At 55.3% G+C, this 27567-nt stretch overlaps 1 protein-coding gene across 1 annotated transcript in view; it reads right to left on the bottom strand.

The window, feature by feature from the left end:
- Window positions 1-15617: 15617 nt before the first annotated feature.
- LRRC74A (leucine rich repeat containing 74A) overlaps window positions 15618-27567 on the bottom strand; it is a gene marked incomplete at both ends in the record, with an annotated part of 28408 nt that continues 16458 nt past the window's right edge. The window contains 7 exons of the mRNA XM_079769000.1: window positions 15618-15732; window positions 19444-19526; window positions 19673-19780; window positions 21841-21987; window positions 25298-25393; window positions 26204-26398; window positions 26848-26933. Of these exons, the coding sequence (XP_079625126.1) occupies window positions 15618-15732; window positions 19444-19526; window positions 19673-19780; window positions 21841-21987; window positions 25298-25393; window positions 26204-26398; window positions 26848-26933 (830 nt within the window). The remainder of the gene's footprint in view (window positions 15733-19443; window positions 19527-19672; window positions 19781-21840; window positions 21988-25297; window positions 25394-26203; window positions 26399-26847; window positions 26934-27567) is intronic.

Below are 27567 nucleotides of genomic sequence, written 5' to 3'. Positions count from 1 at the left end.
AATTGCAGTGGTCAAGGACACACAGTGCTCACATGGGTTAGACCTAGGTCATGTGCTCCCCCCTGCAGCCTGGCGGAGGGGTAGCCCTACATGGCCTCCAGCAAGCTTTCAGCGTGGCTAATGTTAGTTGCATCCCGAAGCTGCTGCAGAAACCTGCCCGCACCAAACACTTCTGGAGGCTCTTGGTTGCCCACCACCCTCTTCCTCTTTGTAGGTGGAGGCAGTTCAGGCCACCCCAGCATGCTGGGATCCTTCAAGGGGCTGTGCTCCCCACGCTGCTCCCACCAGCTGGCTCTTGACCTATCACAGTTCCCTGCCCGACATAAGCCATCCCTGTCGTAACAACTCTTCAACACGCTCCCTCCTCTCCATTCCCACCACCCTTGCCTTGGCTCCGACCATGACTCCTCTCTCCTGGAGTCTCCTAACGGATCTCTCTGCCTGTAGGCTAACCAACCACCTACGGCAGCTTTAATACCTCTCTGGAATCTTGGACACTCCTCCTTCTAAAAGGTGGAGACTGCTAGTAATTCCTCTCCCTCTGAGTGTAGGCTGGACTTCCTTCTAACAAAGACAACACAGCGGAAGTGCCTATGTGGTTATGTCATAAACACACTGTGGCTTCCTTTGTGTTCTGTTGGATTGCAGCGGGGATGTAGCTGCCACACTGCGAGTGGGGAGCCTCCCGCCAACAGCACGGAGTGAGCCGTCTTGGAAGCAGATGGTCCAGCCACACTCAAGCCTTCAGAAGCTCGACTGCAACCTCAGGGGAGACCCTGATCCAGGACCCCCCACCCAGGCTGCTCCCAGACTCCTGACCCTCAGAAACCAGGTCGGGTCCTAAATGCTCATTGCTTTCAGCTGCTAAGTTTTAGAATGATATGTTATGCAGCAATAAATGACAGGCACTAGTAACAAATACCCTCCAAGCCACCGCCAAAGCAATCTTTCTAAAAGGAAAATCCAATCAAGCCATTTTCCTTCTCAAGTCCTCACACTTTCCAGGTGAGCTCCTAACTCCGTCACGCAGCAGACAAGGCCTCCGTGTGACCTCCACGTGGCCTCCCTGCTGGGCTCTTGGGTGTCATTCCCAACAGTCCTCTTCACACCCTCACAGAGACTCCAGGCTCTTCCCTCGCCAGGCCCTGCTTTCTTTGACTCTTGTCCATGTAGTTCTCTGCCTGGATTAGCCCCAGAATTCCCTCTTCCTTTAACTAACTAACCAACCAATTAACCAACCACTTAACAAACAAGAATGGCTTAGGCTCTGCTGTATCCTGAGCGCTGCCAACTCTTGGGGCCTATGGCAGTCAGACTGTAGTTGACCCACGTCTCCTGGTGTTTTAACCACGAGAACGTGGCCAAGGGTGCGGGGTAGGGTATGTGAGGGAACCTGGAAGCGAATTCCTGCTCAGAAACCCTTTGTGGCTTGTCCCAGAGATGACCAAGAGATGAGGGTTGGTTTTGGCGTGCTGACACATCACTCTGTAACTGCTCTCAAGTTGGCTCTCGTCTGTGCATCTTTTTCCGTAATACAAGCTCCTTGGTGATATCTATTTATTTCATCCCCCTCCCCCTCTGCCACGCCCACTCCACCCGCTCCTCTTCCAAGCCTGGTGCCCCGAGGTATGCTCAGCCAATGAAAGCAGGGGGAGGGCTGAGTGAGGAAGAGGGCGGGGTGGTTTGCTGACTCAGAAAGGAGAGCCACCACCTCTGTTCCCTGACTTGTCACACAGGGTCTCGTCCCCCCACTGTTTGAGGTCAGGTTGCCTAGATGCAGAAGTCTGAGGCAGGGGTTCTTATGCAAGTCAGTTTTTGAGGGAGGCTCTCAGGTGAACTTGTAAGGGAGTGAGGGAAGCAGGAGGGGACAGGGAAGATGCTTGGCAAACAGGTGGGTTCCGCTGGGGTCTCTCCCCAGCCCGTCCTCAGAGGGCTCTGGGGTAGGAATGGCACCACCAAGTTTGTCCCTCCAGAGGCAAGAAGACTGGCTTTTGTGCCCCAGTAGCCTTCAGTCAGTGCCTCTGTCTACAAATAACCCACAGTGCAGGCCAGGCAGCTCCCGTAGGCCCGGGCAATTCTCAGAAGAGGAGAGGGTACAGCAGCTGGGGATCACTACGCCCACCACCCAGCAACTTGGATGTGCAGCTCCTGGCCGGAAGCTGTCCCTCTGGGCCCACCGTACCCAAGGGTTAAGGCTGCCAGGAACCTCTCACGCTGGGGGTTGAAAGCTCAAAACAGGCGTCCATTCTGCCCATGGAACTGTTTATGAAGAAAGGCTCTGTAGTGAATAATGTCTCCCCCCACCACCCCTCAAGTTATGTCCACCTGGAACCTCAGAATGTGACCATATTTGGAAACAGGGACTTTGCAGATGTAATAAGTTAAGGGTCTTAAGGTATAATCATCTGGATTTAGTGTGGGCCCTAAATCCAATGACTAGTGTCCTTATAAGAAGATGAGAGGACGCACCGAGGCACACAGGGAAGAAGGCCGCCTCATGACGGAGGCAGAGTTTGGAGAGATGCGTCTACAAGGCGAGGAGCGCCTGGAGCACCAGAAACTGGACGGGACAAGGAAAGATCCGCCCCTGGAGCTCTCGGGAGGCGGGAGACACTGGTAGCACTCTGACTTCGGACGTCCAGCTTCCTGAGCTGTGAGAGGACACATTTCTGTTGTCCTAAGCCACCCAGTGTGTGGTCATTGGTTATGGCAGCCCTAAGACAGGCCCTAAGGCCTGGGCAGTGGGACACACACCACCCCAGGCTGGGTGTCTACCTGCCACCAACTTCCTGTGTGACCTGGGCAATCATTTCCCTGCCCCGAGCCTCCGTTTCCTCACGTGTAACTAGAGAGGAGCAGATAATCGGCCAGTGTTTACATCTGGCAGGTTCCTGGGCTGCAACGTTTTAAAGAAATCCAGACCCCAGGTGCCCTCTGCTAACCCCCGGCCCGGGGTATGGCCCCAGATCTGTCTCAGGCGACGCTGACACAGCGGGCAGGTGCCTGCAGCCGAGGCCCCGTTTGCATCCCTGGAAGAGCAGGTTTCAGAGGAAGCAGCCAGCTCTGGATCCCTGAGAAAGAAGCCTCAGAGGACAGTCCGTGAGGGCAGGCAGCTGATGGCGCGATCCCATATGGAAACAGAAGAGGCTCAGTGCAGAGGTGGAGGGGCGTGTGTGTTCTCACTGCTGTAAAGAATACACACGTAAAAAACCCGGCATAGGGCCTGATCGGTTTGGCTCAGTGGCTGGAAGGTCGGCCGATGGACCAAAAGTTCTCGGGTTTGATTCCCAGTCAAGGGCACGTACGTCAGTGGCGGGCTCAATCCCCAGCCCAGGTTGGGGTGCATGCAGGAGGCAACCAATCCATGTGTCTCTCTTGCATCAATGTTTCTCTCTCTCTCCCCCACTCCTCCTTCCCTTCCACTCTCTCTGAAAACGAATGGGAAAGTATCCTCCGATGAGGATTAAAACAACAACAACAACAACAACACGGGCTGCACGACAGTGCCCGTAGCTGGAGACAACATCTTTGAAGGGAGGATCGGAGTGGCTGCCTCCAAATGGGGTCCTGCAGGGGGTTGCACACTCCCTTTCCATTGCCCGCTCCCTGTCTAGTTTGAGTGTCTTGCCTTGTGCCTGTTTGACTTTAAAAATCAATATGTTTTAACACAAACAAAAAAAAAAAGCTCTGGTGCTTGGACCTGAATGTGAAAGAAAAAAAATTCTTTGCTCCTCCCTTTCCCCACCTGCTGCCAACCCCCTGGGCAGTTCCACTGCTGCGTCTGTTTGTGTGTTTGTGTATCTGCCGCCTGTGCTCAGCAGGGGGTGGGCGCTGGGAAGGGTTGGCCTTGGGCTCAGTGCCGGGGCGGGGGGGGGGGGGGGGGGGGGGGGGAGGGGGGCGGAGAGCCTGAAAGCTAGGAGAGGAGGATTTCGCATCCACAAGCCGTCATGTGTCAGCAATAGACGCAAAGTAGCCACAAGAGGCCAGCTCCATGGAGGGGGTGCCTGGGTAATTTCATAGCACAAAGCCTTGCACTCAATTATTATTATTTTTCAATTAGCTAAATTGCCAAATGAGTGGTGGAGACAGAAAGTCCTGTGGGTTTTGGGGGAAGGAAAGGATTGTGAACAGGAGGGGGGAGGGAGCTGACCAGGTTGGGGTGTTGCTGGGGGGGCGGGTGGGGGTGGGGCTTTTTTGCACCCCCTGTGTGCCGTCTCCCTAAGCGGCATGTTTTAATGTCACATGTGGACAGGAAGGTCTCTAAGTCCAAGATGAAGAGACATCTGGAGCTGAGTTTCTCCAGCTCTCTGTGGTCCAGACCCAATTGTTTTCTTTTTAATTTCTCATCGATGACGGGCCATTTCTTTTGTAAAATACAACACAAAAGAATGGCTGGGGGGGGGGGGGGGGATGAAACGAACAAAGAGGCATACAAAATGCAAGCCAAATTTTTTTTTATTATTAGATTCAACTGACATAAAATGACTGTCAAATTGCTCTGAAGGGATCTAAATGCTGGCTGACAATCTCTGTACTTATCTCATCCTGGATCCGAGGGAGGAGTTCGTAGAAGGAGTGGGGCCAAGCTTTGAGTCTCCCTGCTCTGGGAGAGCCCCAGACAGCAAGTGGTGAACCGTTCAGAGATGACCGGAGGGCGGGACCTTAAAAACACTGCCTCCCAGCCCCCTGCCCCTACCCACTTCCCGGCTTCTCCCTCTTGGTATCTGGTAAGACTTCTGCTGGGAGACGTATAAGGAAGAGTGGGAGAGCATCCCCGGAAAATCGAGTCCAGGCCTCCCCAGGAATTCCTGCTTCTGGGATCCGGGCAGGCTGAGCTTATCTGCCCACCCCAGGATGACCCCCCGGGACCCCCCGGATCTCTTGAAGCAAAGGGACCTTATGAGGGGATGAGCTAAGATTCACCCCAAGGTTCTTTCCTGAAAAGTGCAGGGGGTTCTTTCTCGGGGAAGGGGAGAGTGACAAGCCCCCGGGGGACGCCGCGGTAACACACCCCCCGTGGCGCCCAGGGGAGAGAAGCCTAACAGGCACTGAACACCTACTAGGTTTCCAACTTCGTCGACGTGCGTGCACAGCTCCACATGCACTGACATGTGTCACATACATAGAAAAGTTAGGAAGTGTAATTGACAGATGACCGCGCGTGACCCCTCCGTCTCCAGCCACACGCAGCATTCACTCCTCACCACAACCTGTGAGGGGCGTATGCTTGCTCCCATTTTACAGATGACGAAGCAGAGACGCCGTGAGGTTAAGGTCACGGAAACCGGCGAGTGGCTGAGTCAGGATTTGGACCCAGTTGGTGGCCTCTGTCTTTTCCCAGCTCACTCACGGAGGGTCAGGTTCCCTGCCCAGTCCCTCTGTGCTCTCATCCGGTGCAGGGCTGGCGACTCCCTCCCTCCCAGGTGTCTGCCCTCTGCTCAGTCACACAGCCTGGAGGGACCTCTGGACAAGAGGGTGAGAACACCCTTTTATCAGCTGTTTCCAAGCTTAACACACGAAGCCGCTACTGCTGACCACAGGGAAAGGCAGGCCTGGGCTGGGATCGGCCACTGTTTTGGCGACCTGGCCAGGTTTCAGGCGGGTCCACGGCATTTGGCTTTCACTGCCTTCTCTTATCTCCTCCCCTTCCCCTTGGACACGGGCTGCCTCCCACATCTGCAGGCTGCAAAATGAGGGGACCCTGGCCCAAGGCAAATGGGATCTTATGGGGTCTGGAGCCTGTGCTCTGAGCCCCTCTGTGTCCCCACCCCCTCTAGCCCCAGGCAATTCACAAGAGTGTGGACCACAACCCTCTCTCTGCCCAGCCAGCTTCCTCAGAGGTGTAGAGCTCATGGCTGGAGGTCTAGGCCAAGTGTCAGGCCTCAGGCGGGAATAGAGGTCAAAACAGGAGGGGAGGACAATATGGTAAAAACTCTGCTTAGGGGGAACTGAGTCAGGTGGGCGGAGAAAAAGTAGGTCGCTGGGGGTGGGTGGGTGGGCAGTGGAGGTCAGAGGGTCAGGCCGGGGCCATGTTATCAGAAGATCACCTGGTCAGGAGGAGGGTGCAGCTGGCAGAGTTGCCCTCTGGAGTAACCAGAGGGGACCCTCCAAGGCCCTGCAGATGTAGAGGCCTGTCCTGGGACCTTCTGATTCTTAAAGGAGATGATGAGGGAAGATTGGTGTTCTGCAGTGTTTGTGGGTTGGGTAGAACTGGAGGTAAGTCAGGATACTTTGGGATTCTTTCAACAATGGAAGGCAACTGAAATTGGGCCTTTAGAGTTCAGACAGCTTACCTTCCCTCCCCCCCCCGCCCCCCGCCCCCGGCCACTCCTCCTGAGGCTGTGGCAGCTGGACCTGGGCGGAGAAAAGGCACTGGAGGGTCACACTGGCTCTGCAGCATTGAGGCTGGAACTCAGCTGGGGCCTGGGGAGCTCTGCTAGTGATGTGTCCAGGTCTCAGCTGGCTTGGTGGCACCCTGAGTCTGAGGACCGGGCTCAGAATTGCCTCTGAGCAGTGGGAATGTGGGGATAGAGCTCGGGTTAGGGGTGGACGGTATCAGTTGAGTGACAAGTCTGAGCCAGGCATGAGCCAAGGCCCCCCACCCCCCACCCCCTCCTAATCCCCAGTGAAGTATGTGCTCACAATGACCCTGAGAGGGGACTTTACAGTGAAAAGCTACAGCTGGGAGAGGTCAAGTGTTTGGCCCAAGGCCCTGCAGCCAGTGAGTGGCAACTGTGGCCAGTTAGTGGCAAAGACGGGATCTGACTCGAGCTCCGCTGCCCTGTCCAGGGAGGACCTCGGCGAGGCTGGCAGCAGACGCCGTGCCTTTTGGTTGTGATTATCACTTAGCTGTTGACCTCACCTAACCTTCGGAGCCTCAGTTTCCCTATCTGCAGCAATGGGAGGGTATAGGCAAGGAGAGCAGCAAAACAGAAGCAAACCTTTGAAGCCCTGAGAGGCCTCAGAAGCGTGAGGGGGCCCAAAGGAGCCACTATGCCGCCTGAGCAGCGGGGAGGAAGGGGAGGAAGGGGAGGGAGGCAGAGACTGGCACGTGGTTGTGAGCTGGGGCCACGGCCAGGAAGCCTGCCCAGGACACATTGTGAAACTGGTAAGTTCATCTACCCTTTTGCCCGCTTCCGTCCTCCCCTGCAGAAGCAAGTCTTTGCTGCCAATTTCACCGAATCCCCTCCCTCGCCCTTTTCCCCGGGTCTTACTCAGGTTGGCCGCCCATAAACTTCCTACAATGTGAAGAATGAAAGCTAAAGGGATGCCTGGGACTCGAGGCTCCCAGGACCTTTGCATTCTAGTGGCGATGGGGTCAGCAGGGCGGGATCCTGGGAGATGCCCAGGACGGAGGCTCCTGCAGCCAGTTCTCAGCCTCAGGACAGAAGGTGGGGACGTTGAGACAGGTGCTGCCCCGGGGCTCCTGCCTCCTGCCTGGCCTGGCCTGGCCAGTTTCTGCCAGGGACTGGGCCTGGTTTCTGAGAGCTGGCGGGGCTCCAGGCTGGGCCCCAGGCAGACCTCTCAAGGCTAAGTCTCACCTCCTCCCCCTCCCCCCTCCCCCCCTAAGACACACAAGGTTAGGCCCCTCTCCACCCCCTTCTGTGAAGCTGGATCGTCCCCAGCCCTGGGCCCCTCCTGCCAGCTCGCTTCCCGGCACTGTCTGACCTGGGACCAGCTGTAGTGAGTGGGGAGGGGCAGCTGGCAGGCTCTGGGAGGCGGGAACCAGGAGTCTGCCCGGCTCTGCTGCCTCAGGCTGGGGGAGCTAGGCCAGCAGGCTCCTGCTGCATTCTGGAGAAATTTCTGAATTACCTCCTGGCTGGAGACCAGAGGCCCCCGAGGAGCCCTTCGCCTGGCTCGGAGGCCTCGCCGCCTCCACTCTCCTCTCCCCACGGGCCTCCCAACCTCCTCCAGTGGCCAGTTCCAGTTGTTGGGGATCATCCGTGCTCCCCACAACCTCATTTGTGGAAGAGGCAGCCCAGGGCCCGAGGAGTAGGGGCACCACCCCTCAGGCCCCTGACTTTCTTTCTCCCTGGCCTTACCTGCCACCTGCTGAGGTCAGGGCTGTTCTTTCTCTCTTCTGGAAACCCCAGTCCCATCTGGCCAAAGCCCACAGGAGGCCTCTCCAGTTTCTTCACCTTCATCAGGGTTGTTGCAGGGGAAGATGGGTTGGTGGATCCAACACCCTCCAGTTCTGCTTCCCAGACAGGAAGGCCTTTATGGATAAATGTCCATACCCTCAGGCAGCACCAGAAGCATAACTTGTCTAAGATTTATTAAGAACTAGGGGCCCAGTGCACGAATTTGTGCACCTTGAAAGGAACGGCGAGGCTGCGGTGGGCACAGGGGCAGGTCTCAGCCCAGCCTCCGTGCCCCCACCTGGCCCCTCCTGCTGCGGCCCCTGGTCCCCTCTCTGCTTCCACTGCCACCGCTCCCATGCGCTGACAGCACCAGCCCCACTCGCTCCTGCTGACTGCGTGGAGCTATTGGGGCCTGCCCCATCAGTGGGTGTGAGTGGCGGATGCTGCCCCGATCACCCCTCAGGAGCAGGGGGAGGTGGAGAAGCCCTCAGGGGCAATCGGGGCCGGTGCTGGATGCTGGCAGCAGGTGCAAGCAGCAGCTCCAGCGCTGGCAGTGGGTGTGAGTGGGGCCGGCGCCAGCAGCAGTTGCCAGGGCTGGGCGGGACCGTGGCACATGGGAGCAAAGAATATTTAGTAACCACCAGAGGCTCGCCCCGATGACAGTGACCAGCCTTGGTCTGGCGCCCCCTCTCACCTGATCCACCATCCTGCTGCAGCCGATGCCTGCCATGCTCTGCACGCGCCCCTGTAGAAGCAAGTCTTTGCTGCCAATTTCACCGAATCCCCTCCCTCGCCCTTTTCCCCGGGTCTTACTCAGGTTGGCCGCCCATAAACTTCCTACAATGTGAAGAATGAAAGCTAAAGGGATGCCTGGGACTCGAGGCAACCGGTTGCCATAGCAACCGGTTGTTCAATTGTTCCGCCGTTTGGTCTATTTGCATATTAGGGTTTTATATATATAGACTCGAGGCCCAGCACACGAAATATGTGCATGGAGGGTGTGCTCAGCCCAGCCTGCACCCTCTCGTAATCCGGGACCCCTTGGAAGATGTCCCTGCGGGATTGGGCCTAAACTGGCAGTTGGACATCCCTCTCGCAATCTGGGACCGCTGGCTCCTAGCCACTATGCATGTCTGCCTGCCTGATTGCCCCTAACCACTCTGCCTGCCTGCCTGATCGCCCCTAACCACTCTGCCTGCCTGCCTGCCTGATCGCCCCTAACCGTCTCATCTGGAAGGACATCCAGAATGACATATGGAAGGTCATTTGGCTGTCTGGTCTAATTAGCATATTATGCTTTTATTATTATAGACTAGCGGCCCGGTGTACAAAATTCGTGCACTGGGGGTGGGGGTGGGGTTGGGTTGTCCCTCAGCCTGGCCTGTACCCTCTCCAATCTGGGACCCCTCAGGGGATGTCCAATTGTGGACATCCCTCTCACAATCCAGGACCACTGACACCTAACCACTCACTTGACTGTCTGCCTGATCGCTCCTAACTGCCCCCCCCTGCTGCCCTGGTCACCCCCAACTGCCCCCCCTGTTGGCCTGGTTTCCCCCAACTGCCCCCCTCACCAGCCTGATCGCCCCTCACTGCCCCCACTGCCAGCCTGGTCGCCCCATACAGCCTGATGCTCAGTCATTTGGTTGTCCCTCACTAACCCTCCTGCTGTCCTGGTTGCCCCATGCAGCCTGATGCTCAGTCATTTGGTTGTCCCTCACTAACCCCCCTGCTGACCTGGTCAGCCCACGCAGCCTGTTCAGTCATCCGTTTGGTTGTTTTGGTTGTGACAGTCGCTTAGGCTTATATATATAGATTGTAAGACAGTGACAAGAGAACATGAAGCCAAGGCCCAGGTCTTTCTAAGTATGGGGCCTTGTGTGACTGCACATCTTGCCCCCATAAAACCAACCCTGCTCCCAGCAAACTCTGACCCTCCTCCGCCCCCTCGCATCTCTCTCGACCACAGAATGTCTCTGAGACCCTGGCTGGAAGGCAGGATCCACACACGCTGCAGTCTCACATCTTACACTGTCCTCAGATGTCTCACCCTGACTTTCCTCCCAGAGAAACTGAGGCACGGGGAGGCCTGGGGTATCTCCATCCCATACAGTACCACCCATCCTAGACAACCAGGGGCGGGGGGCCAGGGGTGGTGACTGGGGCCAGGGCTCCCCCAGCTGCCCACAGTGTTCCAACCCCAGTCCCCCGGTGGGAGGGGTGGTGGAAAAGGTCCCACCCTGGCCTTCTGTTCCCCATTAGAGCCATTCTTCCCGAGGGGACGTGCAGGGTTGCGCGCCAGCTCCAGGCCAGGCCTCCATGCAGCCAAGTCTGATGGCTTTGTCCTTTGTCTCCACTGCCCAGCAGCTGGCTCAGCCCCCACCTGGCAGGGCGGCTGCCCTTGGGGCTGTTCAGTCCCCTCAGCCAAGGGGTGGTGGGGGCCTGGGTCCAGGAATGCCTGGGGCATTTTGCCGGGCTCTGGCAGCGGCAGCTGGGCCGTCAGGGCCTGCCTAGGAACTGGAAGTGACCCCTCCACTCACTGGGCCATGCCAGGCTAGAGCGAAGGTGGCCCTGACAGGGACAGAAAGCAGCCACTGCTCTGCCCCTGAGGACCCCAAGGGCCACGGCGGCTGCTAGACCCCCCTTCCTGCAGCCACAGCCTGAGCCCAGGCTCCAGGCCTGCCGCCAGCTTCAAGGTCAGTAATGCTCCCTCCCCACGGCCGCAGGAGCACTTAGGCAGAGCTGGGGACGGTGTGTGTGTGTGTGTGTGTGTGTGTGTGTGTGTGTGTGTGAGGTGGGGGTGCTGAGTGGTCTGTGCGCAGTGTTCCATTGGTTCTCACAAAGCCATCGGCCGTGGAACCTATTATCACATAATGAGAATCAGATTAATGGAGGAACGGGTTCCAGCCCACATGGCTGCCACGTTGTCCCCTTCCTTCCCAGAAGGCATTGCAGTGGCGGTGTTTGCACGGCTATTTGCTGAATGTACGCCTCCGGGCTTAAGCTCCACGTCAAGGGAGTAGAGCGGCCGTGTGAATTCACATCTGGCCGACTACAGTGCTCAAGGCTGCAACCTGGTGCCACACACAGTGCCCAGCACATAGTAGGCCCCCCACAAATAACAAGAACGGGAGGAAGGAGGAAGGGAAGGGAGGAGGGAAAGAGGGAGGGAAGAAGGAAGGAGGTGGTTGGGCCAGGATTCCAACACAGGGCAGCCTGACACCAAGCCTGCGGCCCTAACCGCTGGCCTGCACTGCCTCCCTTTCACCTAGGGCTCCCTTGACAAACTGCTGCCAGGTCCGTGTGGGTCCCTGTAGCAAACTCCCATGGAGCCCTGCCCCAGCCCAAGCTGGAAAGGTGGCAGGACCAGCGGGAGCTTCATGGAAGGAGCTCGGGGAGAGGGGAGCGCGGTCCTGCCTCCCGCCCACCCCCTTTCAGGGGCCTCACCAGGGGCTTCAGGTCCCTCTTTCATGGGAGGCCCTCTGGTCCAGCTGGTTCCGGGCTGACTTACTGCCTCCCCAGCCCTGTCAGGCAGGGTCCTGGCAGCTGGAGGGTCCTTGCTCAGCCTGAAAAGCCCTTCCCCCAGGTATCCACACGGCTCTCCCCCACTGCCTTCACGTCGATGCTCAAATGCCCCTTCTCACCTGTTGTACATTGCAGCCCCCACCCTCCCAGCAGTGACCCTCTGGACCTCCTTTCCCAGCTCTGTTCCCCGCCTCGTCACCCCATAGCGCTTCTAACCTATTGTGATTCACTTATTGATTATATTTCTTTCTGGCCAGTTGCTTCCTGCTAGAATGTAAACTCCATGTCAGGGATGGGTTCTGTTATTCTTACTTATTAATGTATCCCAAACTCACAATACCGGACACATGCTAAGCCCTTAATAAATGTTTCTTGAATTTAAATGAAGTCACTTACACTTTAGTATAAATAAATGTACATGATCTCTCTCTCTCTCTCTGATTTGCATTCTAAAATCCCCGATCCCCCCTCCCACCCCCCCTCCCCCAATTTGAAGAAGGGACTGTTTCCCACATCTCAATCACAGAACCCTTGGGAAAGGCATTTTGGGGGCTGTGAGTTTTATAGTCTTGAAATAACACTAAGTGGACTGAGGACCCACCATAGAGCCAGAACTCAAGGAAGTCTCCCAAATGGCAGAGGGGTAGAGGCAGCAGCCTCCCGGGCATGGCAGAGCGGGGAATGGGGGAGGGGGGAAGAGAAGGGAGAGTCATGGTGTGACTACAACCGGCTGCCCAAGATCAGCGGCGAGGAGAGAGGCGAGGAGAACTGGACAGTGGTTCACAGAGCAGAACCCCGGGAGTGCAGCCCTTTCAGCCTGTTTTGGGGGCAGGAGGGGCTCAGGCAGCACACTGGAGTCTGCATTCGGAGGTCTGGTTGCCGCTGGCGGAAGTGCAGGGTGGACTTACGGTGAAGCCAGAGAGGCCCCATGCGGGGACCCTCACTCAGTGAGGCCCTTCCCAGGCCCTGGAGGATCTGAGGTTTATGCCATTGTCAACTTATTTTTAATTTCTCATTTTTTCCCTCATTCTAAATGAACACCCACGCTCCGTGCCTAATATTGTATTTGTAAATCTGTGTTTTTAAAAGAGGATCCCCAAGTTGTAGAGGCTCAGCCCCCACAGAACCTGGGTCGGCCCCTGAGTAGAGAAACCTGCTCCCCAGGCAGGTTGTGAGTTCTGGCCCAGAGAGCCCTGGGGTGTGATCTGTGTCGCAGAAGCCATTAGCCTTTTTCAGGCTCCTAATAAGAATTCCATTTCCCCGAGCCAGTCTGGGGTTCTATCTTCCCGTTTTGTGCTTTTCAACCCTGCCTTAGAGAGCTGAAGTAGCTTTGCCGAGTTGGAGGACTTATGGGATTGGAGCGCCCTCCTCTGGGAAAACAGAGGTACAGCCAGGAGAGAGGTACAAGGGGCGGGTGGCTGCCACAAAGCCCAGCTGTTAGGATCCCAGCTAGAGAGCCGGCTGGCCTGGGTGTCAGCGCACAGGCGAGCCCCTCGTGTTGGGCGTGGACTACTCGAGCACACACACCATGTCTCTGTAATTCGAGTGTGAGCATGCCTTTGCATACACACGCGTCCCATGTCCACTGCTCCGAGGTCACCCCACCTGGGGTGTACTGCAATTCAGTTCTGACGTTCACCACCCAGAATCAGCGTCAGACGCCCCAGGTTAAGGGCTCAGTCCCCCCACGGACTACCCCCACTTTAGACACCAGCTGTAAGTGGGGTCCCCAGGACCCCCGCCCTTCTGACTTGCCAACTCCAAACTGGGGGTCTCCGGTGACCCCCTCAGTTTCTATAATCCTCTGGACTGACTTACAGAACCCACGGAAAGTACTATGATTACAGCTTTAGACGATGACTCAGGAGCAGCTGAATGAAGGGACACAGGGTGAGGTCTGGGAGGGGGAGCGGGTTTCCGGCCCTTTCCCCAGGGGCTCAGGCACCACCCTCCCAGCTCATGGATGCGCTGACTCCCCGGGAAGCGCCGCTGAGTCTGTGTGTCCAGAGCTGTCCCTGAGGTGTTCTGACGGAGCGGGCGAGCAGGCGTTGGACTCCGTTTCCCACCCCCTCTCCTTTGGTTGGCTGGAAGTCCAGACCTCTGCTCACGTGGTGGGTGTTTCTGATGCCCAGCCCCACCCTGAGACTGTCTGGGGACCCACCCTGAGTCACCTTATTAGCATAGCAGATACTCCTCTCAGGAAATTCCAAGGGTGTTTGAAGCCCGTGCCAGGAACTGGGAAAGAAACCCATTCTGTTCTTGATTCTGCCACAACAATGTGCACACATGCAGGGCTGGCTCATTCATCCAGTCGCCACAGCATCCAGCCGGCCTGTCCCATGCCAGTGCATCCAGGGCTCCCTGAACTGGTGGCAAAACAACACCTTAAAAGGCACCCTGGGCCCAGCGTCCTCACCCCCGCTCCACCGCAGCCAGGATGTCTGCTTCCTGAAGGAGAACTGTTTCTTTTCCCCGGGCCGTTGGTCAGCAGCCAGTGGTTAAGGCGCAGGCCTGCCTTGCCAGTCATTGTTTAAAGCAAAACAAAAGGAGACCGATCCCAAGGCCCCGGCTTGACAAGGCAGCCTGGACCCCTGTGACTCTGCCCACACAGCCGGGCTGCAGCTTGCCCCGCTGACCCGCTGACCCCAGGCCCTGGACCCGCATCGCCTCCACCACTGCTCCCAGGACCCCACCCAGCTGCAGCAACACAGCTGCCTGAGGATGTTCCCTGGGGACCTTGGTTCCTGGGGACACTGGCTCCTGAATCTAGCCCAGAGAGCCGGCGTCTGGTGCAGGCACCATCCTAGGTCCGAGCTGCCTCTCCAAAGGCTTGTAAAGTGAGGCACCCCCACCCCAAAAAGGAGGTTCAGACCTCAGCAGCCAAGAAAAATGCCAGGTGTCCACTGTGTCCCCTGCATTGCCCACACAGTGCTGCTGGTCCCTGACCTCCTTCCCTCCCTCCCTCCCTCCCTCCCTCCCTCCCTCCCTCCCTCCAATTCTTAGGATTCTGGACAATTTATTTTATGCAAGCCTTAAACCGAAACCTGAGGTTGGCACGATTCCCATGGCTTTCAAAGGCCCACGTACTGCCCTGGCTGGCGCGGTTCAGGTGGTTGGAGTCTCATCCCGCGCAGCGAAAGGTTCCTGGTTCAGTTCCCGGTCAAGGCGGTCAGGGCACATACCTAGGTTTCGGGTTCGATCCCTGACATTTGGGAAGCAACTGATCTCTCTCTCTCTCTCTCTCTCTCTCTCTCTCTCTCTCTCTCTCCAATAAAAACATATCCCAGGGTGAGGATTAAAAAAAAAAAAAGGTACCAAAGACCCAGGACTTAGGTACTCAAGTGTTCCATCGGTGGCTGCTCAGTTTGGCCCCTAACGCGCCCTGCTGCACCCACAGCTCCCTGCACCCCCTCTTAGGGGTGGAACACCACTGTCGTGCGGTCATGGTTATATTAGGTACTCACGTGTACCCGGCTTGGGGCTCAGGGTTTCACACGCACGATTGCAGTAAATCCTCACAGCCACCGTAGCGGGGAGGGGTACCATGGTTCTCTCTACTTACAGCTGAGGAGATTTGAGACTCAGAGAGGCTGAGTGACTTAGTCAAGGCCACAAAGCCGGTAATGGGCAAAGCCAGGCAGAATTCAAACCCAGAACTGTCAAACGCCAGCCTGTGCATGCTTAACCGCTCCACGATGCTGGTACCCCGAGATATTCCACGTGCTTCCTTCTCGTCTCCCATCCTGCCTCCCCTGGTGCAGTTTCTGAGCAATGCAGGGGCCAGGGAGGGCACATCCACCTGACCTCGAGAAATCGGCCACCACAGAGCATCCCCATCTGCCTTTCCATTGGCCAGTCCAGCCTGGCCTGGAGGCCATGCCTGCTCCTCAGTTGAGTGATTCTTCGTTTTGTTTTAGGAAGGATGTAAACAGAGCAAGTGCGTCTGCATGTCCCCGTGTTGACATGAAGCTGTGTGGAGACCACTGAGGGGCAGGGAGGCACGCACAGTGGTTAAGCCGCCAGGAGCCAGAGCCGTATTTCCAGGGTCTGAATCTCCGCCTGGCCACTTGCTAGCAGGAGACCTTGGGCAAAGAAGCTTAACTTCTCCCTGCCTCCGTTTCCCCAGCTGCAAAATGGGGATAATAGGCTTCATTGCACAGGGTCACTGTGAGGATGCAAAGAGTTAGTGCCTGGAGCTGCATTAAAGCTGGGCGTGGGAGGAGGGGCATGCCCAGGGTGTCCTCCCCCGGGCTGCAGCCTGACCCCTTTCAGTGCTGGGCGTGTGAGCCAGCGCCTCTGGGCCATCTTTGACCTCGCCTCCTCCTGCGAGGCCCCTCTGCCAACGCCTTGTACTTGAGCTCCTGCCAGGGGTCCTTCTGCTGAAAGTCCTTCTGACTTGGCAAGCTGCTAAAGTGCCCGTCAGGCCATTGTCAGAGGGCGTGTGCCTTGTGCAGTCCCCCCAAATGGAGCATGTCTTCTCTGTGGTCTTGCCCAGCTCCAGGGTGGGCTGACTTGGGGAGGGGAACGTGTAGGGAGCTTTCACTGGGTGCCTGGTTTTCTTCCTTACAACAAAGTTGCAAGGTAGCTGTTAGTTACCTTGGTCCACAATGAGGACATTGAGCCTTGGAGAGGTCTACCCAGGTATCAGATTTCATGCCAGTCTCCTCAAAAGTTTGGGCGATCAGAGAAAGTGCATGGCAAAGAGTGCAAAGCTGGCTAAGCACAGCCCTCAAGGACTTTTGGAGCTGACCTGACACCTAGTGGCCACAAGTAGGAATTACTCCACCATTGAGAAGGCTCCAGGGCTATCTGTTGCAGGCAGGGTTGGGGCTTGGCGGTCCTTCACTTACTAGGTGATGTCAGTGTCCATGGGTGACCTGGGAGGGGGCGGGTGTCAGGGTTGGTGGTGGTGTGTGTGTGTGGGGGTAGATTTCCGTTTTCCTGTATCTCCATCATTCTCCAATAGCTACCCAAGCAGAAAATAACATTTGGTAAAAAAAATTGCTGCCTTTTCATTTTTATGCAAAAGACAAATAAAAGCATCTTGAGAAAACTGTGTTTTTCACTGATCTATAACCCACAGTTGATAACACATTTTGATACTTTATGGCCTCGTTGTCCTCAGGGTTCTACCCAGACACCAGCAGTGACTGGATGCTCACTTAGAGGCAGGGGCCTCGATGGAGAATTTTATGGATTATAACAGACTTAAGAGACATGGTCCCTGGCTTCAAGCAGATTTGACTTATCTGGGGAGTTGGAGCAAAGACATCTCCATATCTTGATGGGTACGGTGGATGTGCGTTTCAGCCCACAACCTCCTTATTGTATTTCTTTCTTTTCTTTTCATCCTCCTAATTTCAACTCGGAGCCCCTATACCATCCAACTAATGGAAATTCAACGTCAGGCGAAGACTTTGAATAAGGATGGGAAAGGGGAAATCACGCTGTGGGGAGGGGGACATCCACCATTTCAAGTAATGATTCTGCCACAGGTGTGGAGAGGCCTGGGCATCACCCCCACCTTGCAGCAGAGTGACGCCCGCGGCTGCAGCTTGATTCCTGGGTGCCGTCCGGCATTCCTCTGCTGCTCTGAAGTGTCAGCTCCTGGACACCCCCAGATTCTCCCAGTTTCCCACCACTCGCCCCAAACAATTGCCAGATGAATGTGTCTGTTCACTCCACAGGTATTTATTGAGCATCTACTATCTGCCAGGCACCATGTGGTGCTACAGGAATGTTAGAGACAGTCCCTGCCGTTCTTCATCCACAAAGATAACTGATGAGGTTAACCAAGACCCTTTAAGTTACCCACCCCCCCGCCTCCCCTGCTCGGTGTATGCTGTACTTGGCTACTCCTGCTCTTCTTCTGCTCAACTCCTCATGTCTCGCAAGTTTCCCCAAAAAATGTGGAGTGGGAGGTCCCTACAACCGACTGCAGCTGCCTCACTTCTCAGGTGGAACCGTGAGGCTCCCAGGCCAGGTGGTGCCGGGCTCACTTAGAAGCCAGGTCTCTCGGCCTCTCATCCTGGGTTCTCCTCACGTGACCCCTCAGCATTTGCACCTAAAGGCCCCCGTCTGCATCCGCTGAGTGTCTGTTCCCTCTGCCATTGCTTCCCGCATCTCGGAATCTCTCCCCTTGACACAGTTCACAATCACTATGACAACACGACGTCTCTATGCACTGGCCTCCTCCCCACTGCTCTTTCCCTGCCGCCTAGCAACCCCACTGCATCCCCAATGTGTCTTCCTGGTTCTTAAAGAGGCCATCAAGGACACGCTCCCAGAGGGTGCTCCCCTGAGAAGGGCGCACCACCAGCAGCCCGGAGACGCCGAGACCAAGCCAGACTTTATTGGCTCTCTCCCAGTCCTGGCCTCGGTGTTGTCCACGGGAGTCTCAGCCAGCTCTCCTCCTCCTCCTTGCCGCTGGCTGGCTTGCCAGGACTTCTCTGTCACAGAAACTTCTTTCCAGGCCAGACTTGTTGCTATGGCTTCACCACTTCCAAGCCGCTGGTTTGAAAGGTAAGGGGATAATGTTGCCACCAGTGCAGCCTCCCGGCTGACGGAGAGAACGTTTAGGCTCAGCTCCAAGCGAGACCATTGGGAACCCCACCTCTCGGCTTGGCAGAGCGCTGAACAAGGGTGAGGTTCGGTGTGGGCACGGGGGAGGAGCGGAGAGCTGGGCTACGTTGTTGGCCAGGGCTTGGCCGTAGATTGAAGTTTAGAATGTGCACACCGCGCCCTGGCTGATGTGGTTCAGTGGTTAGAGCACTGGCCTGCACACCAAAGGGTCACAGGTTCGATTCCCAGTCAAGGGCATGTACCTTGGTTGCAAGTTCAATGCCTGGCCCCAGTAGAGGTGGTGCAGGAGGCAGGCGACCAATTGAGGTGTCTCTCTCAAATTGATGATTCTCTCTCTCTCTGTCTCTCTCTCTCTCTCTCTCCCCCCCCCTCCCTTCCACTCTCTCTAAAATTCAATGGAAAAATTATCTTCGGGTGAGGATGAACAAAAACAACAATAAAGAATGTGCACACCCTTTGGCCAGCAATCACACCAGGTCTGCACCACCGAGCCTGTGTCCGAGAACACACGTGTGCAAACACTGCGTACGAAAGGACATTGGTGACAGTGTTGCTCGTAGTCACAAAACAGAAAACAAATGCCATCGTCACTGGCACGGGGTGCGTGAGAACTCAGGCACCTGTGCCTGTTTGGGATTGGCAGAGGCTGGCACGAGGTCGGACTCACGGGTGTCGGTGATCGTTCTTACTATTGTCACAGCCCTTTCCTATCTCAAGGACTCCAGCCTGAGTCACAGCCTGCGTCCCTCCCTGAGCCACAGCAGCATGGAGGGCCCGCAGTTCCCCGGGCCCTGCTCACGCTCCAGTGCCTGGAACCTGACGTCCCTCTGCCCTCTCCTCTGTGTCCGTGCGACACCCCCTCACCATGCCAGGGCCTAACCACTGCTCCTTGGTGCCACCTCCTATCTGCTGTGAGCACTGTGTCCCCAGAATCAGGCTCGCAGCCTGCAGTGTGCAGTTGAGCCCGAAGCTTGGCCAAGTGAGCCAGCGGAAGGTGAGAAGGAGGGGACCCAGGGGGGCAGCCGTGGGAGGGAGCAAAGGCAGCCTGCTCTGCAGGGGAGACCAGGCCTGGTGCCATGCAGACGGGGTGACCCCTGGAGCTCAGGGGTGCCTTCTAGAGCATCGGTCGCCAACCTTTCGGACCTCACGGACCACCAGTGGTCTGAGGACCACCGGTTGGCGACCGCGGTTCTAGAGAACCGAGGGCCCCCTGGGACAGAGGCTGATGGGGCCCGGCCGCGGGGCCTGTGCTGACCTGAAGTTCACCATGCCACTCTTGTCATCCAGCCTCTTGATCAGCTCCCTGAGTTGGTTCCGGTTTAGGGGGATCTTGTTTTGCTGAGGAGGTGGGTGGAACATGTGAGGTTAATGGAGCTCTCAGCTTACCTGCTCTCCAGCCCCCCACATACATGCATGTGCACACACATGCACACATGTGTGCGTGCACACACACACAGTGCCCAGGGGCACAGGGATAAGCGCACCTGTATCATGGCTTTCCAGAACTCGCCCACAGGCATCTTCATCGTCCCAGTAGGGGTCAAGCTCTTGAAGAAGTCCAGGACCTTGATGTTGTTCTGGTCAGCATAGCTCTGAGGGAGGGAGACACCAGGAGCAGATGCTTGCCCACGTAACACCTCTAACAACTCCCCCTCCCCCCCCCCCCAGGCCAGCAGGCCGAGGGGGAGTGTGACGAGGCAGTCCCAGGAGCTCGAGTCTCCCGCATGTGCGTCACTTAAGACCAAGAGTCCTGTCTGCACAGGGCACCGAGGGAATGGGGCGGTGGTTGTATTCGTGTGTATTGTTTAGTTTTGAAGTTGCCTCTGCTAAGACTCGTGGAGATGGTGCACTGTGGGCAGTGGGTGAGCTGGTGTTGGCTTAGAGTCCAGAAGCCAGCCAACCACAGCCACGCTGTGTGATGGGCAGGTCTGGTTCTCAGAATTCACTTAATTCTCATCATTTCACACAGATGCTTATACTGCGTTAGAGTATTTTAAAAATAATATTTAACTTAAAAAGTATTACCCACTCATATTATAAGGTAATTTTAGATTTGTAGAAAGAAGAAAATGAAAAATAAGCCATAAATCTAATCCCACTATCCAGAGGTAACATCTTGATGTGTATCCTTCCATCTGTCTATCTGTCTGTCTGTCTATCTATCTATCTATCATCCACCCAGCCACCCATCATTTTTCTACTGAACATACTGGCTTATGAAATGCACTGTGCCTATACACACTGTGAACACCCTTTCACTATCATTAAAATATTCTTTGGGGTCCCTGTTTAGTATCTTTGCTCACCTGAATCCTTGATCATCAAGGCCCTTCCCAACCCTATCTCTGCCAGGAAGCATCCTTTTCTGTTTGCCAACCCTACATGCCCTCTCATCTGGGCTCTGATTATCTTTGCTGCTTTGCCACTTATTTATTATCTATAATAATAAAGGCATAATATGCTGATTAGACCGGACGTCCTTCCAGACGACCTTCCGGACAAAGCAGGGGCTACGAGGGAAGCCCGGGTCCCGGGTGCCAGAGGGAATCCGGTGCCGGCAGCCGGGGGAAGGAAGGCCTACTCTTGCACGAATTTCATGCATCAGGCCTCTAGTTTACCATATGACCCTTTCTGTTAGCAGTTACTGTATCTGTCCCATTTTCCAAACCCGATTGTTGGCCCCTGAGCGGAAGGACTGCATTTCACGCTGTGTGTGGGGCTTGGTCTTGACTAGATTCCATCTCTGTGCTGTTTGAAACAAGGGGCAGCCCCCCCCCCCCCCCCCCGCCCTTTGCATCACATAATGCCATTCCTGCTCACTGGACATCCTGCTTCCCTTGCAAAACAGGTTTCCCTTCGGTTCCACCCGAGATCATCTGACCTAGAAAGATACTTGATACCCCTTAGCCTTTTAGAACTTTGGGGTGACAGCCAGCGGTGGACACACCAGGCCTGGGGCTGGATGCTGCTCTGAGGGGGTCAGACCTGAGGAGCTCTAATACCCCCAATAGCTCTAATAGTCTAATTACCCCCCTAGCAGCTCTAATAGGCTCTGATTTTTTTTTTTTTTTCACTGTTACATCTGCCTCTTGTGATTGCCAGAGACGATCTAAGACCCAAGCCAGGTTACCACTAGATGTAAAGGACGTGAGGCTCCCTCTTTAGCGGAAGCCACCACATAGCTGTCCTGACCTCAGGGGTCTTGGCTTTCTTACCAGCTGTTGGAAAGAGCCCACATTTATTGGGTGCTCATTATATGCCAGGCATTGTTCTATACACTTCGTGCACATTATAGAACTTAATCTTCACAGCATCCCTGCGAAGGTGTGTACTTTTGTTGTGCCCATTTTACAGGTGAAGAGATTGAGGCACAGAAAGCTTCAGTGACCTGCCTTTGGCTCTACAACACCAAGGGGAGGAGCCTGGCTGGTAGAAACCACCTGGTTCCAAGCCCCTCCCACTGCAGCCAGTTCTCAGCTGTTCCCTCCTCCTGAGGGCTCCGGAAACCAGAGGGAATATTCCTAGTCGGAGGGTCCTTGTCTGAGAGGATTGTGCAGATGCTTTGGGGGAGGGGAGACTCTGGGTAGCTGACTGGGGCCAGCGGACAGCTTTCTGGGGTCCCTGTGGGGCTGAGAGGAAAGCAGGGGCTCACCTGGATCAGTTTCATGGGGTTTGAAGACTGGACGAGGGATTTCTTTTCAGAGAGGCCTTGGATTGCCTTGAAGACCACGTCCAGCTGGGGGTGGATGGTATACACCGCATCTAAGAGTTTCACGAATTGCTCAGACACCATCACATGCTGGGGCAGAGAGAGAGGGGACCCATCGTGGGGAGGGGGCCGCCACTGTGCCATCCCCCTGCCCAGACCAGTGTCCCACCCAAGCCAGCCAGAGGGCTGCGTCTCTTCCAGTTTGTCCTGCAATGCAGCTCCTAGACGGGGTTGGTTCCTGTTGTTTAGAGCTTGTGGTTTAACTCGTACGCTTCCCGCGTGATGGGTCGGATGTTCTGTCTGCGTGCTGGGGGCTCATCATACAGTGTCGTCTCAACGCTCTCAGACAGCAAGCCTACCCGCCAGCGTGCGGCAGATGAGATGCAGCGATGGGGCTGGAGACGGGTCCATCCCTATGCCAGTGCTGGTCTGCAGAGCAGGTGCCCTGGACGAGGACCCCTCATGCCCTCCACCTGGGCACGGCTCAGCCCACACTGGGAACTCCCCTAAGGAAGTGCCCTGAGACCCGGGGGTTACAGGCCGCAGGAGGAGGTGTGTTCCGTGAAATAGCGTTCGAGTAACCCTGGCCTTCCTGGGGAAGATTAACCTGCTTCATTCCTCAGGTTTAGTTCTGAGTATCTCCTGCCTTTCAAAGACTTAAATCCACGCTTAAGGGCTGAAGACTTACTCTTTTTGTAGGTATTCTAGAGAAAGTTCTAGAAGCATCTACAGTGAAGGAATTCCGACACCGCAGAGTTATGGCAACATAGGTGAGGACAGGGAAGGAAAAAGCTAATTCAGACCTATTGGTTCTGATAGGCTTGTGGGGTTGTTTGTTTGTTTGTTTTTAGTAAAGCAAGCTAGAATTTATTGACCACAGCAACAACAACAACAACAACAACAAAAACTCCCCCCCAAAACCCCCTTAGGACAGTGAAACAAAGAAGGGCCTGGAGGAAGCTACAGGAGCACCTAGGTGGGTCTGCTCTGGCTCACTGGGAAGTCAGAGAAAGGAGGGCCTTGGAGACAAGTTCAGGGGGTGAACCTGGATGAGCTGCCACTGCCCACTGCTGCCCAGGTTGCAAGTCTCATGGGGCTCCTTGAGGTCCCTTGGGGTTTAGGAGATGCGTGTCTGCGGGGGGAAGGAGAGAGGGAAGGGAATGGCACAGGTGTGCTCCCTCCTGGTCGGCTTGTTTAGTGGCAAAGTGATCCTAGTTCATGGGGCTATATGTCGTCTGGTGCCTAAACAGCACCATTTCCGACATTCCCTCAGACACACCAAGGCAGGGCCTGGCTCCATCCCCTCCAACCAGCTTCGTGGGAGGGAAAACCAATATCCACAAAATCTGGACCCGTGGCTGGGACTCAGAGGCAGGGCTGAGTGGGGGCTGAGGCAGCACTGTGGGTGCAAGGTCAGAGCTGTGGGGTGAGGGTGGAGAGCGGGCCTCCGAGGAGAAAGACCCCTGAGCACAGGAGCCAGGGCAGGAGGCAGCGAACAGAGAAAGAGAGTAGGTATGTGTTTATAGTGTTTCACAGTCTGTGGCAAACATAAACTTATAGTTCAGTTCCAAGGAACTTGGGTTTAAATATTCAAAATATCACCACGGCTATAATTGCAAGGCGTTAATGGCTTAGCAAAACACATTTGTGCCCTAGCCAGCTTGGCTCAGTGGATAGAGCGTCAGTCTGCGGACTGAAGGGTCCCAGGTTCGATTCCGGCCAAGGGCACATGCCTGGGTTGTGGGCTCGATCCCCAGTGGGGGGCGTGCAGGAGGCAGCCAATCAATGATTCTCTCTCATCATTGATGTTTCTATCTCTCTCTCCTCCCTTCCTCTCTGAAATCAATAAAGAAATATATATTTAAAAAAAAACACACAAAAAAACACATTTGTGTGGCATTAACAAATGTCCCTCTGTGCCTTTTTAGAACTCTAGAGTAGGAGGCAGAAGCCCTGGCTTTCCTCCTTGCTGTGATTCTCACTTGCTGTGTGTTCCTAGGCAAGTGACCTACCCTCTCTGTTTTAGTTGAATTATATGTAAAATGAGAAAATGAGGAAAACGTCTTGTTATGGGTTGAATTATATTCCCACTCCCCCAAAAACTATGTTGAAGTGCTAACCCTCGGTACGTGTGCATGTGACCCTATTTGGAAATAGGGTCTTTGAGTTAAGATGCGGTCAGTAGGGTGGACCTCCTCTGATATTGCCAACAACCATTGGATGCTAGGCGAGGGGCACAGAACAGATTCTCCCTCTAACCCTCAGATGGTGCCGACCCTGCCAACACCTTGATCTTGGACTTCTGGCTCCAGAATTGCGATACGATAGATTTCTATAGTTTAACCCGCCCAGCTCGCAGTCCTTTTGCTACAGCAGCTCTGGGACCTACCTCCCGGAGGGGGATCCAATGAGCTGGCAGGTATAAAATCACTTTGGGGGGGGGAAAGAGTATAAAGTGACAGACAAGTGTAGGACTTAGTTATTCTCAGCTACCACCTCTAGGATGACTCAGGCAGGAGCACCTGGCAGAGTGAAGTCACTTCCTCAGGCTTTCCCCGTCCACCAAGGGATTTTTTTTTTTTTATGCCTCAAATACTGCTCTGAGTAGAGTAGGCTAAGTTACGAAATGAAAACGCAAGTCTGTCCATGTTTTATTACTCAGATTTGAAAAGCCCTGTGATTCTGGAACCTTTCTGGGATCCGGGGCCACCCATCAGCACAGCTGACAGACGCTTCTGCCCTGGGTCCGCCTGCCCTCGCCTGCCGTTTCTGCACCTGAGCTCGGCCTGCTCGCAGGTGCACAGAGCCTGGGTCCAGGACCGGGTAGATCAGTGGTTCTCAACCTTTCTAATGCCGCGACCCTTTAATACAGTTCCTCATGTTGTGGTGACCCCCAACCATAAAATTATTTTTGTTGCTACTTCATAGCTGTAATTTTGCTACTGTTATGAATCCTAATGTAAATATCTGTGTTTTCCGATGGTCTTAGGGCCTAAGACTTAGGCGACCCTGCTAGCGGTTCCCACAGGTTGAGAACCGCTGCTGTAGAGCCTAGGACCATCGGAAAACACAGATATTTACATTACGCTTCATTAGCATTAGCAAAATTACAGCTATGAAGTAGCAACGAAAATAATTTTATGGTTGGGGGTCACCACAACAGGAGGAACTGGATTAAAGGGTCGCGGCATTAGAAAGGTTGAGAACCACCGGGGTAGATGATGTCTCACTCCCAGACACTGACTGACAGCTGCTCCCATTGAAAGGACCCCTGGAGGGGGCAGAGTTGCGCTCCCAAAGGAGTGACCTTTTCAGGGAGCGTTTGGGTGAAGGCCTCTGAGGGGCGTGGCTAGTGGCACCTGCTGACACAGGTGCAAGCCACGACCATCTGATTACTTACGGAAATGTCAAGGTTTTCCATCTTGGACCTGGGGTTCCTCCGGATGGACGTGATGAGTGACATAGCTCCATCCATGTTCATAGGGTTCAGGAAAAGCTGTGGGAAGAGGGGCGCACAGGAAGAGGCCGAGGCAGGGAAAGGAGACGCTGGCTCAGGGCACGGCTTCCGTTTCTTTCCCTCAAATCGAAATCTCTGTTCCACCCAGACTTCTGTGTAAGCACCGTCTCCCTGCCTGTCTTTTTATCGCATCTTCCACCCACCCACCCACCTGGGAATTGCTGCTCAAGCTACGCTCCGAGGCAGGAAGCAGTTAAGGCCAGGGGAGGACATCAGCTTGGGAGAGAGTCCTGCAGGCCCAGCACGGGTGTGAGCAAGGCCCTGGCAGGACCACGGAGATGAAAGGAGACCCCGAGGTCTTGGGGGGAGCAAGGGCCAGCATGGGGTAAACTGAGGTTGGAGAAGCACACAGGGCTGAGAGACCTGGATTTGAGCAGCAGGTGGCCACAGAAGGGGTCTAAGGCGCAGGGGAGTAGGTGGGGGTTGGGGGGGGGGAGGTGGTGGAGTCATTTATACTCAAAAGCCTGCAGGAGACCCACATGGGAGGAAGGAAGACCAGTTAGGGGGTGACTACTGTACGCGCACCAGCTGAGAGCAGCGGGGGATACTGGGTTTATAGCAGAGAGGCAGCCAAGAATGTATGCACATGGGAAGCACCAGGCACATTTTCACAGCGATTCTCCTCAGCAATATCCAGCCCCATCACCCTGCTGCACCCATCCCCACACACATGACACACACATACCTACACACGATGCACTGGTACATACCTGGATGCACACCCATGGATGCACACACACACAGATGCACACACAAAATGGCCTGTTCCTAGCCAGGTAAAGGCTCTACCTTCAGAGATCGGAGGCTCTCGTTGAACTCCAGTCCTTTGCTGATTTTGGAGATCCCTTCGTTGCTGATGTCATTGTTGCTGACATTTAGGTAGGCCAGGGAGCTGTTGGTTTTGAGGACCTCCGCTAGGGCCGCGGCCCCCTCATTCCCACAGCCATTCATGGAGAGATCGAGTGTCTTCAGGGTCACGTTGGACTCCAGGGAGGGGGAGAAGAGCACCGGCATCAAGGTGCATCTATCCCTGCCGGCATCCAGGCTGAGGACTCAGGGGTCCCTGGAGAGAGGTCGCTGCCAGATCTCCGCAGACCTCCCAGCTGCACTCAGTCTCAAGAACACATTCCTTCTGGTTCTGGTCATTCCCTACTCCATCATTAAACTACTCTCTTGAAGTACTCCCAAAGATGCCACCTGGGCCCTAGCAGGGTGAATTCTCCTGGATAGAATTTATGCTAAAGAATAACGTGCATCCCAGAATTGTGGGAGGGAGACCAACAATGTGAAGAGCTCTGTATATCCGCATCAGGGGCGACCATGAGGAAGAGGTTCAAGATGGCGGGCGGGACCTCCCTCGCACCCCCACCCTCACCCCCTCACCTCTTACCCCTCACCCCCGGCTCAGCACACCACTCCCAGGGAGACCTTACCCGGAGACCGTTGCTCAGGGACACAGCTGCCCGTGAGCATAAGTGATTCCAGCTCAGGTCCAGTGTCAGGAGCCCTACGTTGAGGGCTGGAGAGGGGGTGGGGGATCAACTTAGCATCCCCTGCCTCCCAGAGAACCCACTCTCAGGGCTGGCAGATAGCGATGCCATTGGGAATGAGGAGAGCTCAGTGCTCATGAAAAGGAAAACACAGAGGTAACATCTGTTCAGTGATTCATTTAAACACAAAATCGTAAGATGATTTCCAATGCTGACAACGATGAAGTAAAATAATCCTACTCATGCATTGCAGGTGGCAAGCAACTTAATATCATCTATTTGGCAAATATCATCTGGTCACAAGTACTTTCCTATAAACATGTGTGCACCCCGTCACACAACGGTATCACGTCTGCGACTCCTCCCAAGGAGACAGGCTATGAGAGGGCTACATGCTTGTAGCTGTTTGCCATGGCCTCACTTATCCAAGTAAGGCTCGTGACTCGCAGGGGACGGGTCAAGTGCAGCATAAATATCCACCTGGTGGGATGTTACGCATTAAAGTAGAGGGAGACAGCCTGGAAAACAGGAGTTGTGTTGACACAGGGAGGTTGTGACCGCAAGAAGCATTACATCCTGCGGTCCCGTTCACATGGAGACCTGCAGGGGGCAGTGGTGGGTCCGGACTTTCTATTTGGTTCCACTTTAGGGACCCAACCCATT

Source organism: Cnephaeus nilssonii (assembly GCF_951640355.1).
Source record: "Cnephaeus nilssonii genome assembly, chromosome: 4".
NCBI lineage: Eukaryota > Metazoa > Chordata > Mammalia > Chiroptera > Vespertilionidae > Cnephaeus > Cnephaeus nilssonii.
The sequence above is the reverse complement of the archived record's forward strand: the minus strand, read 5'-3'. Positions and strand labels throughout refer to the sequence as shown.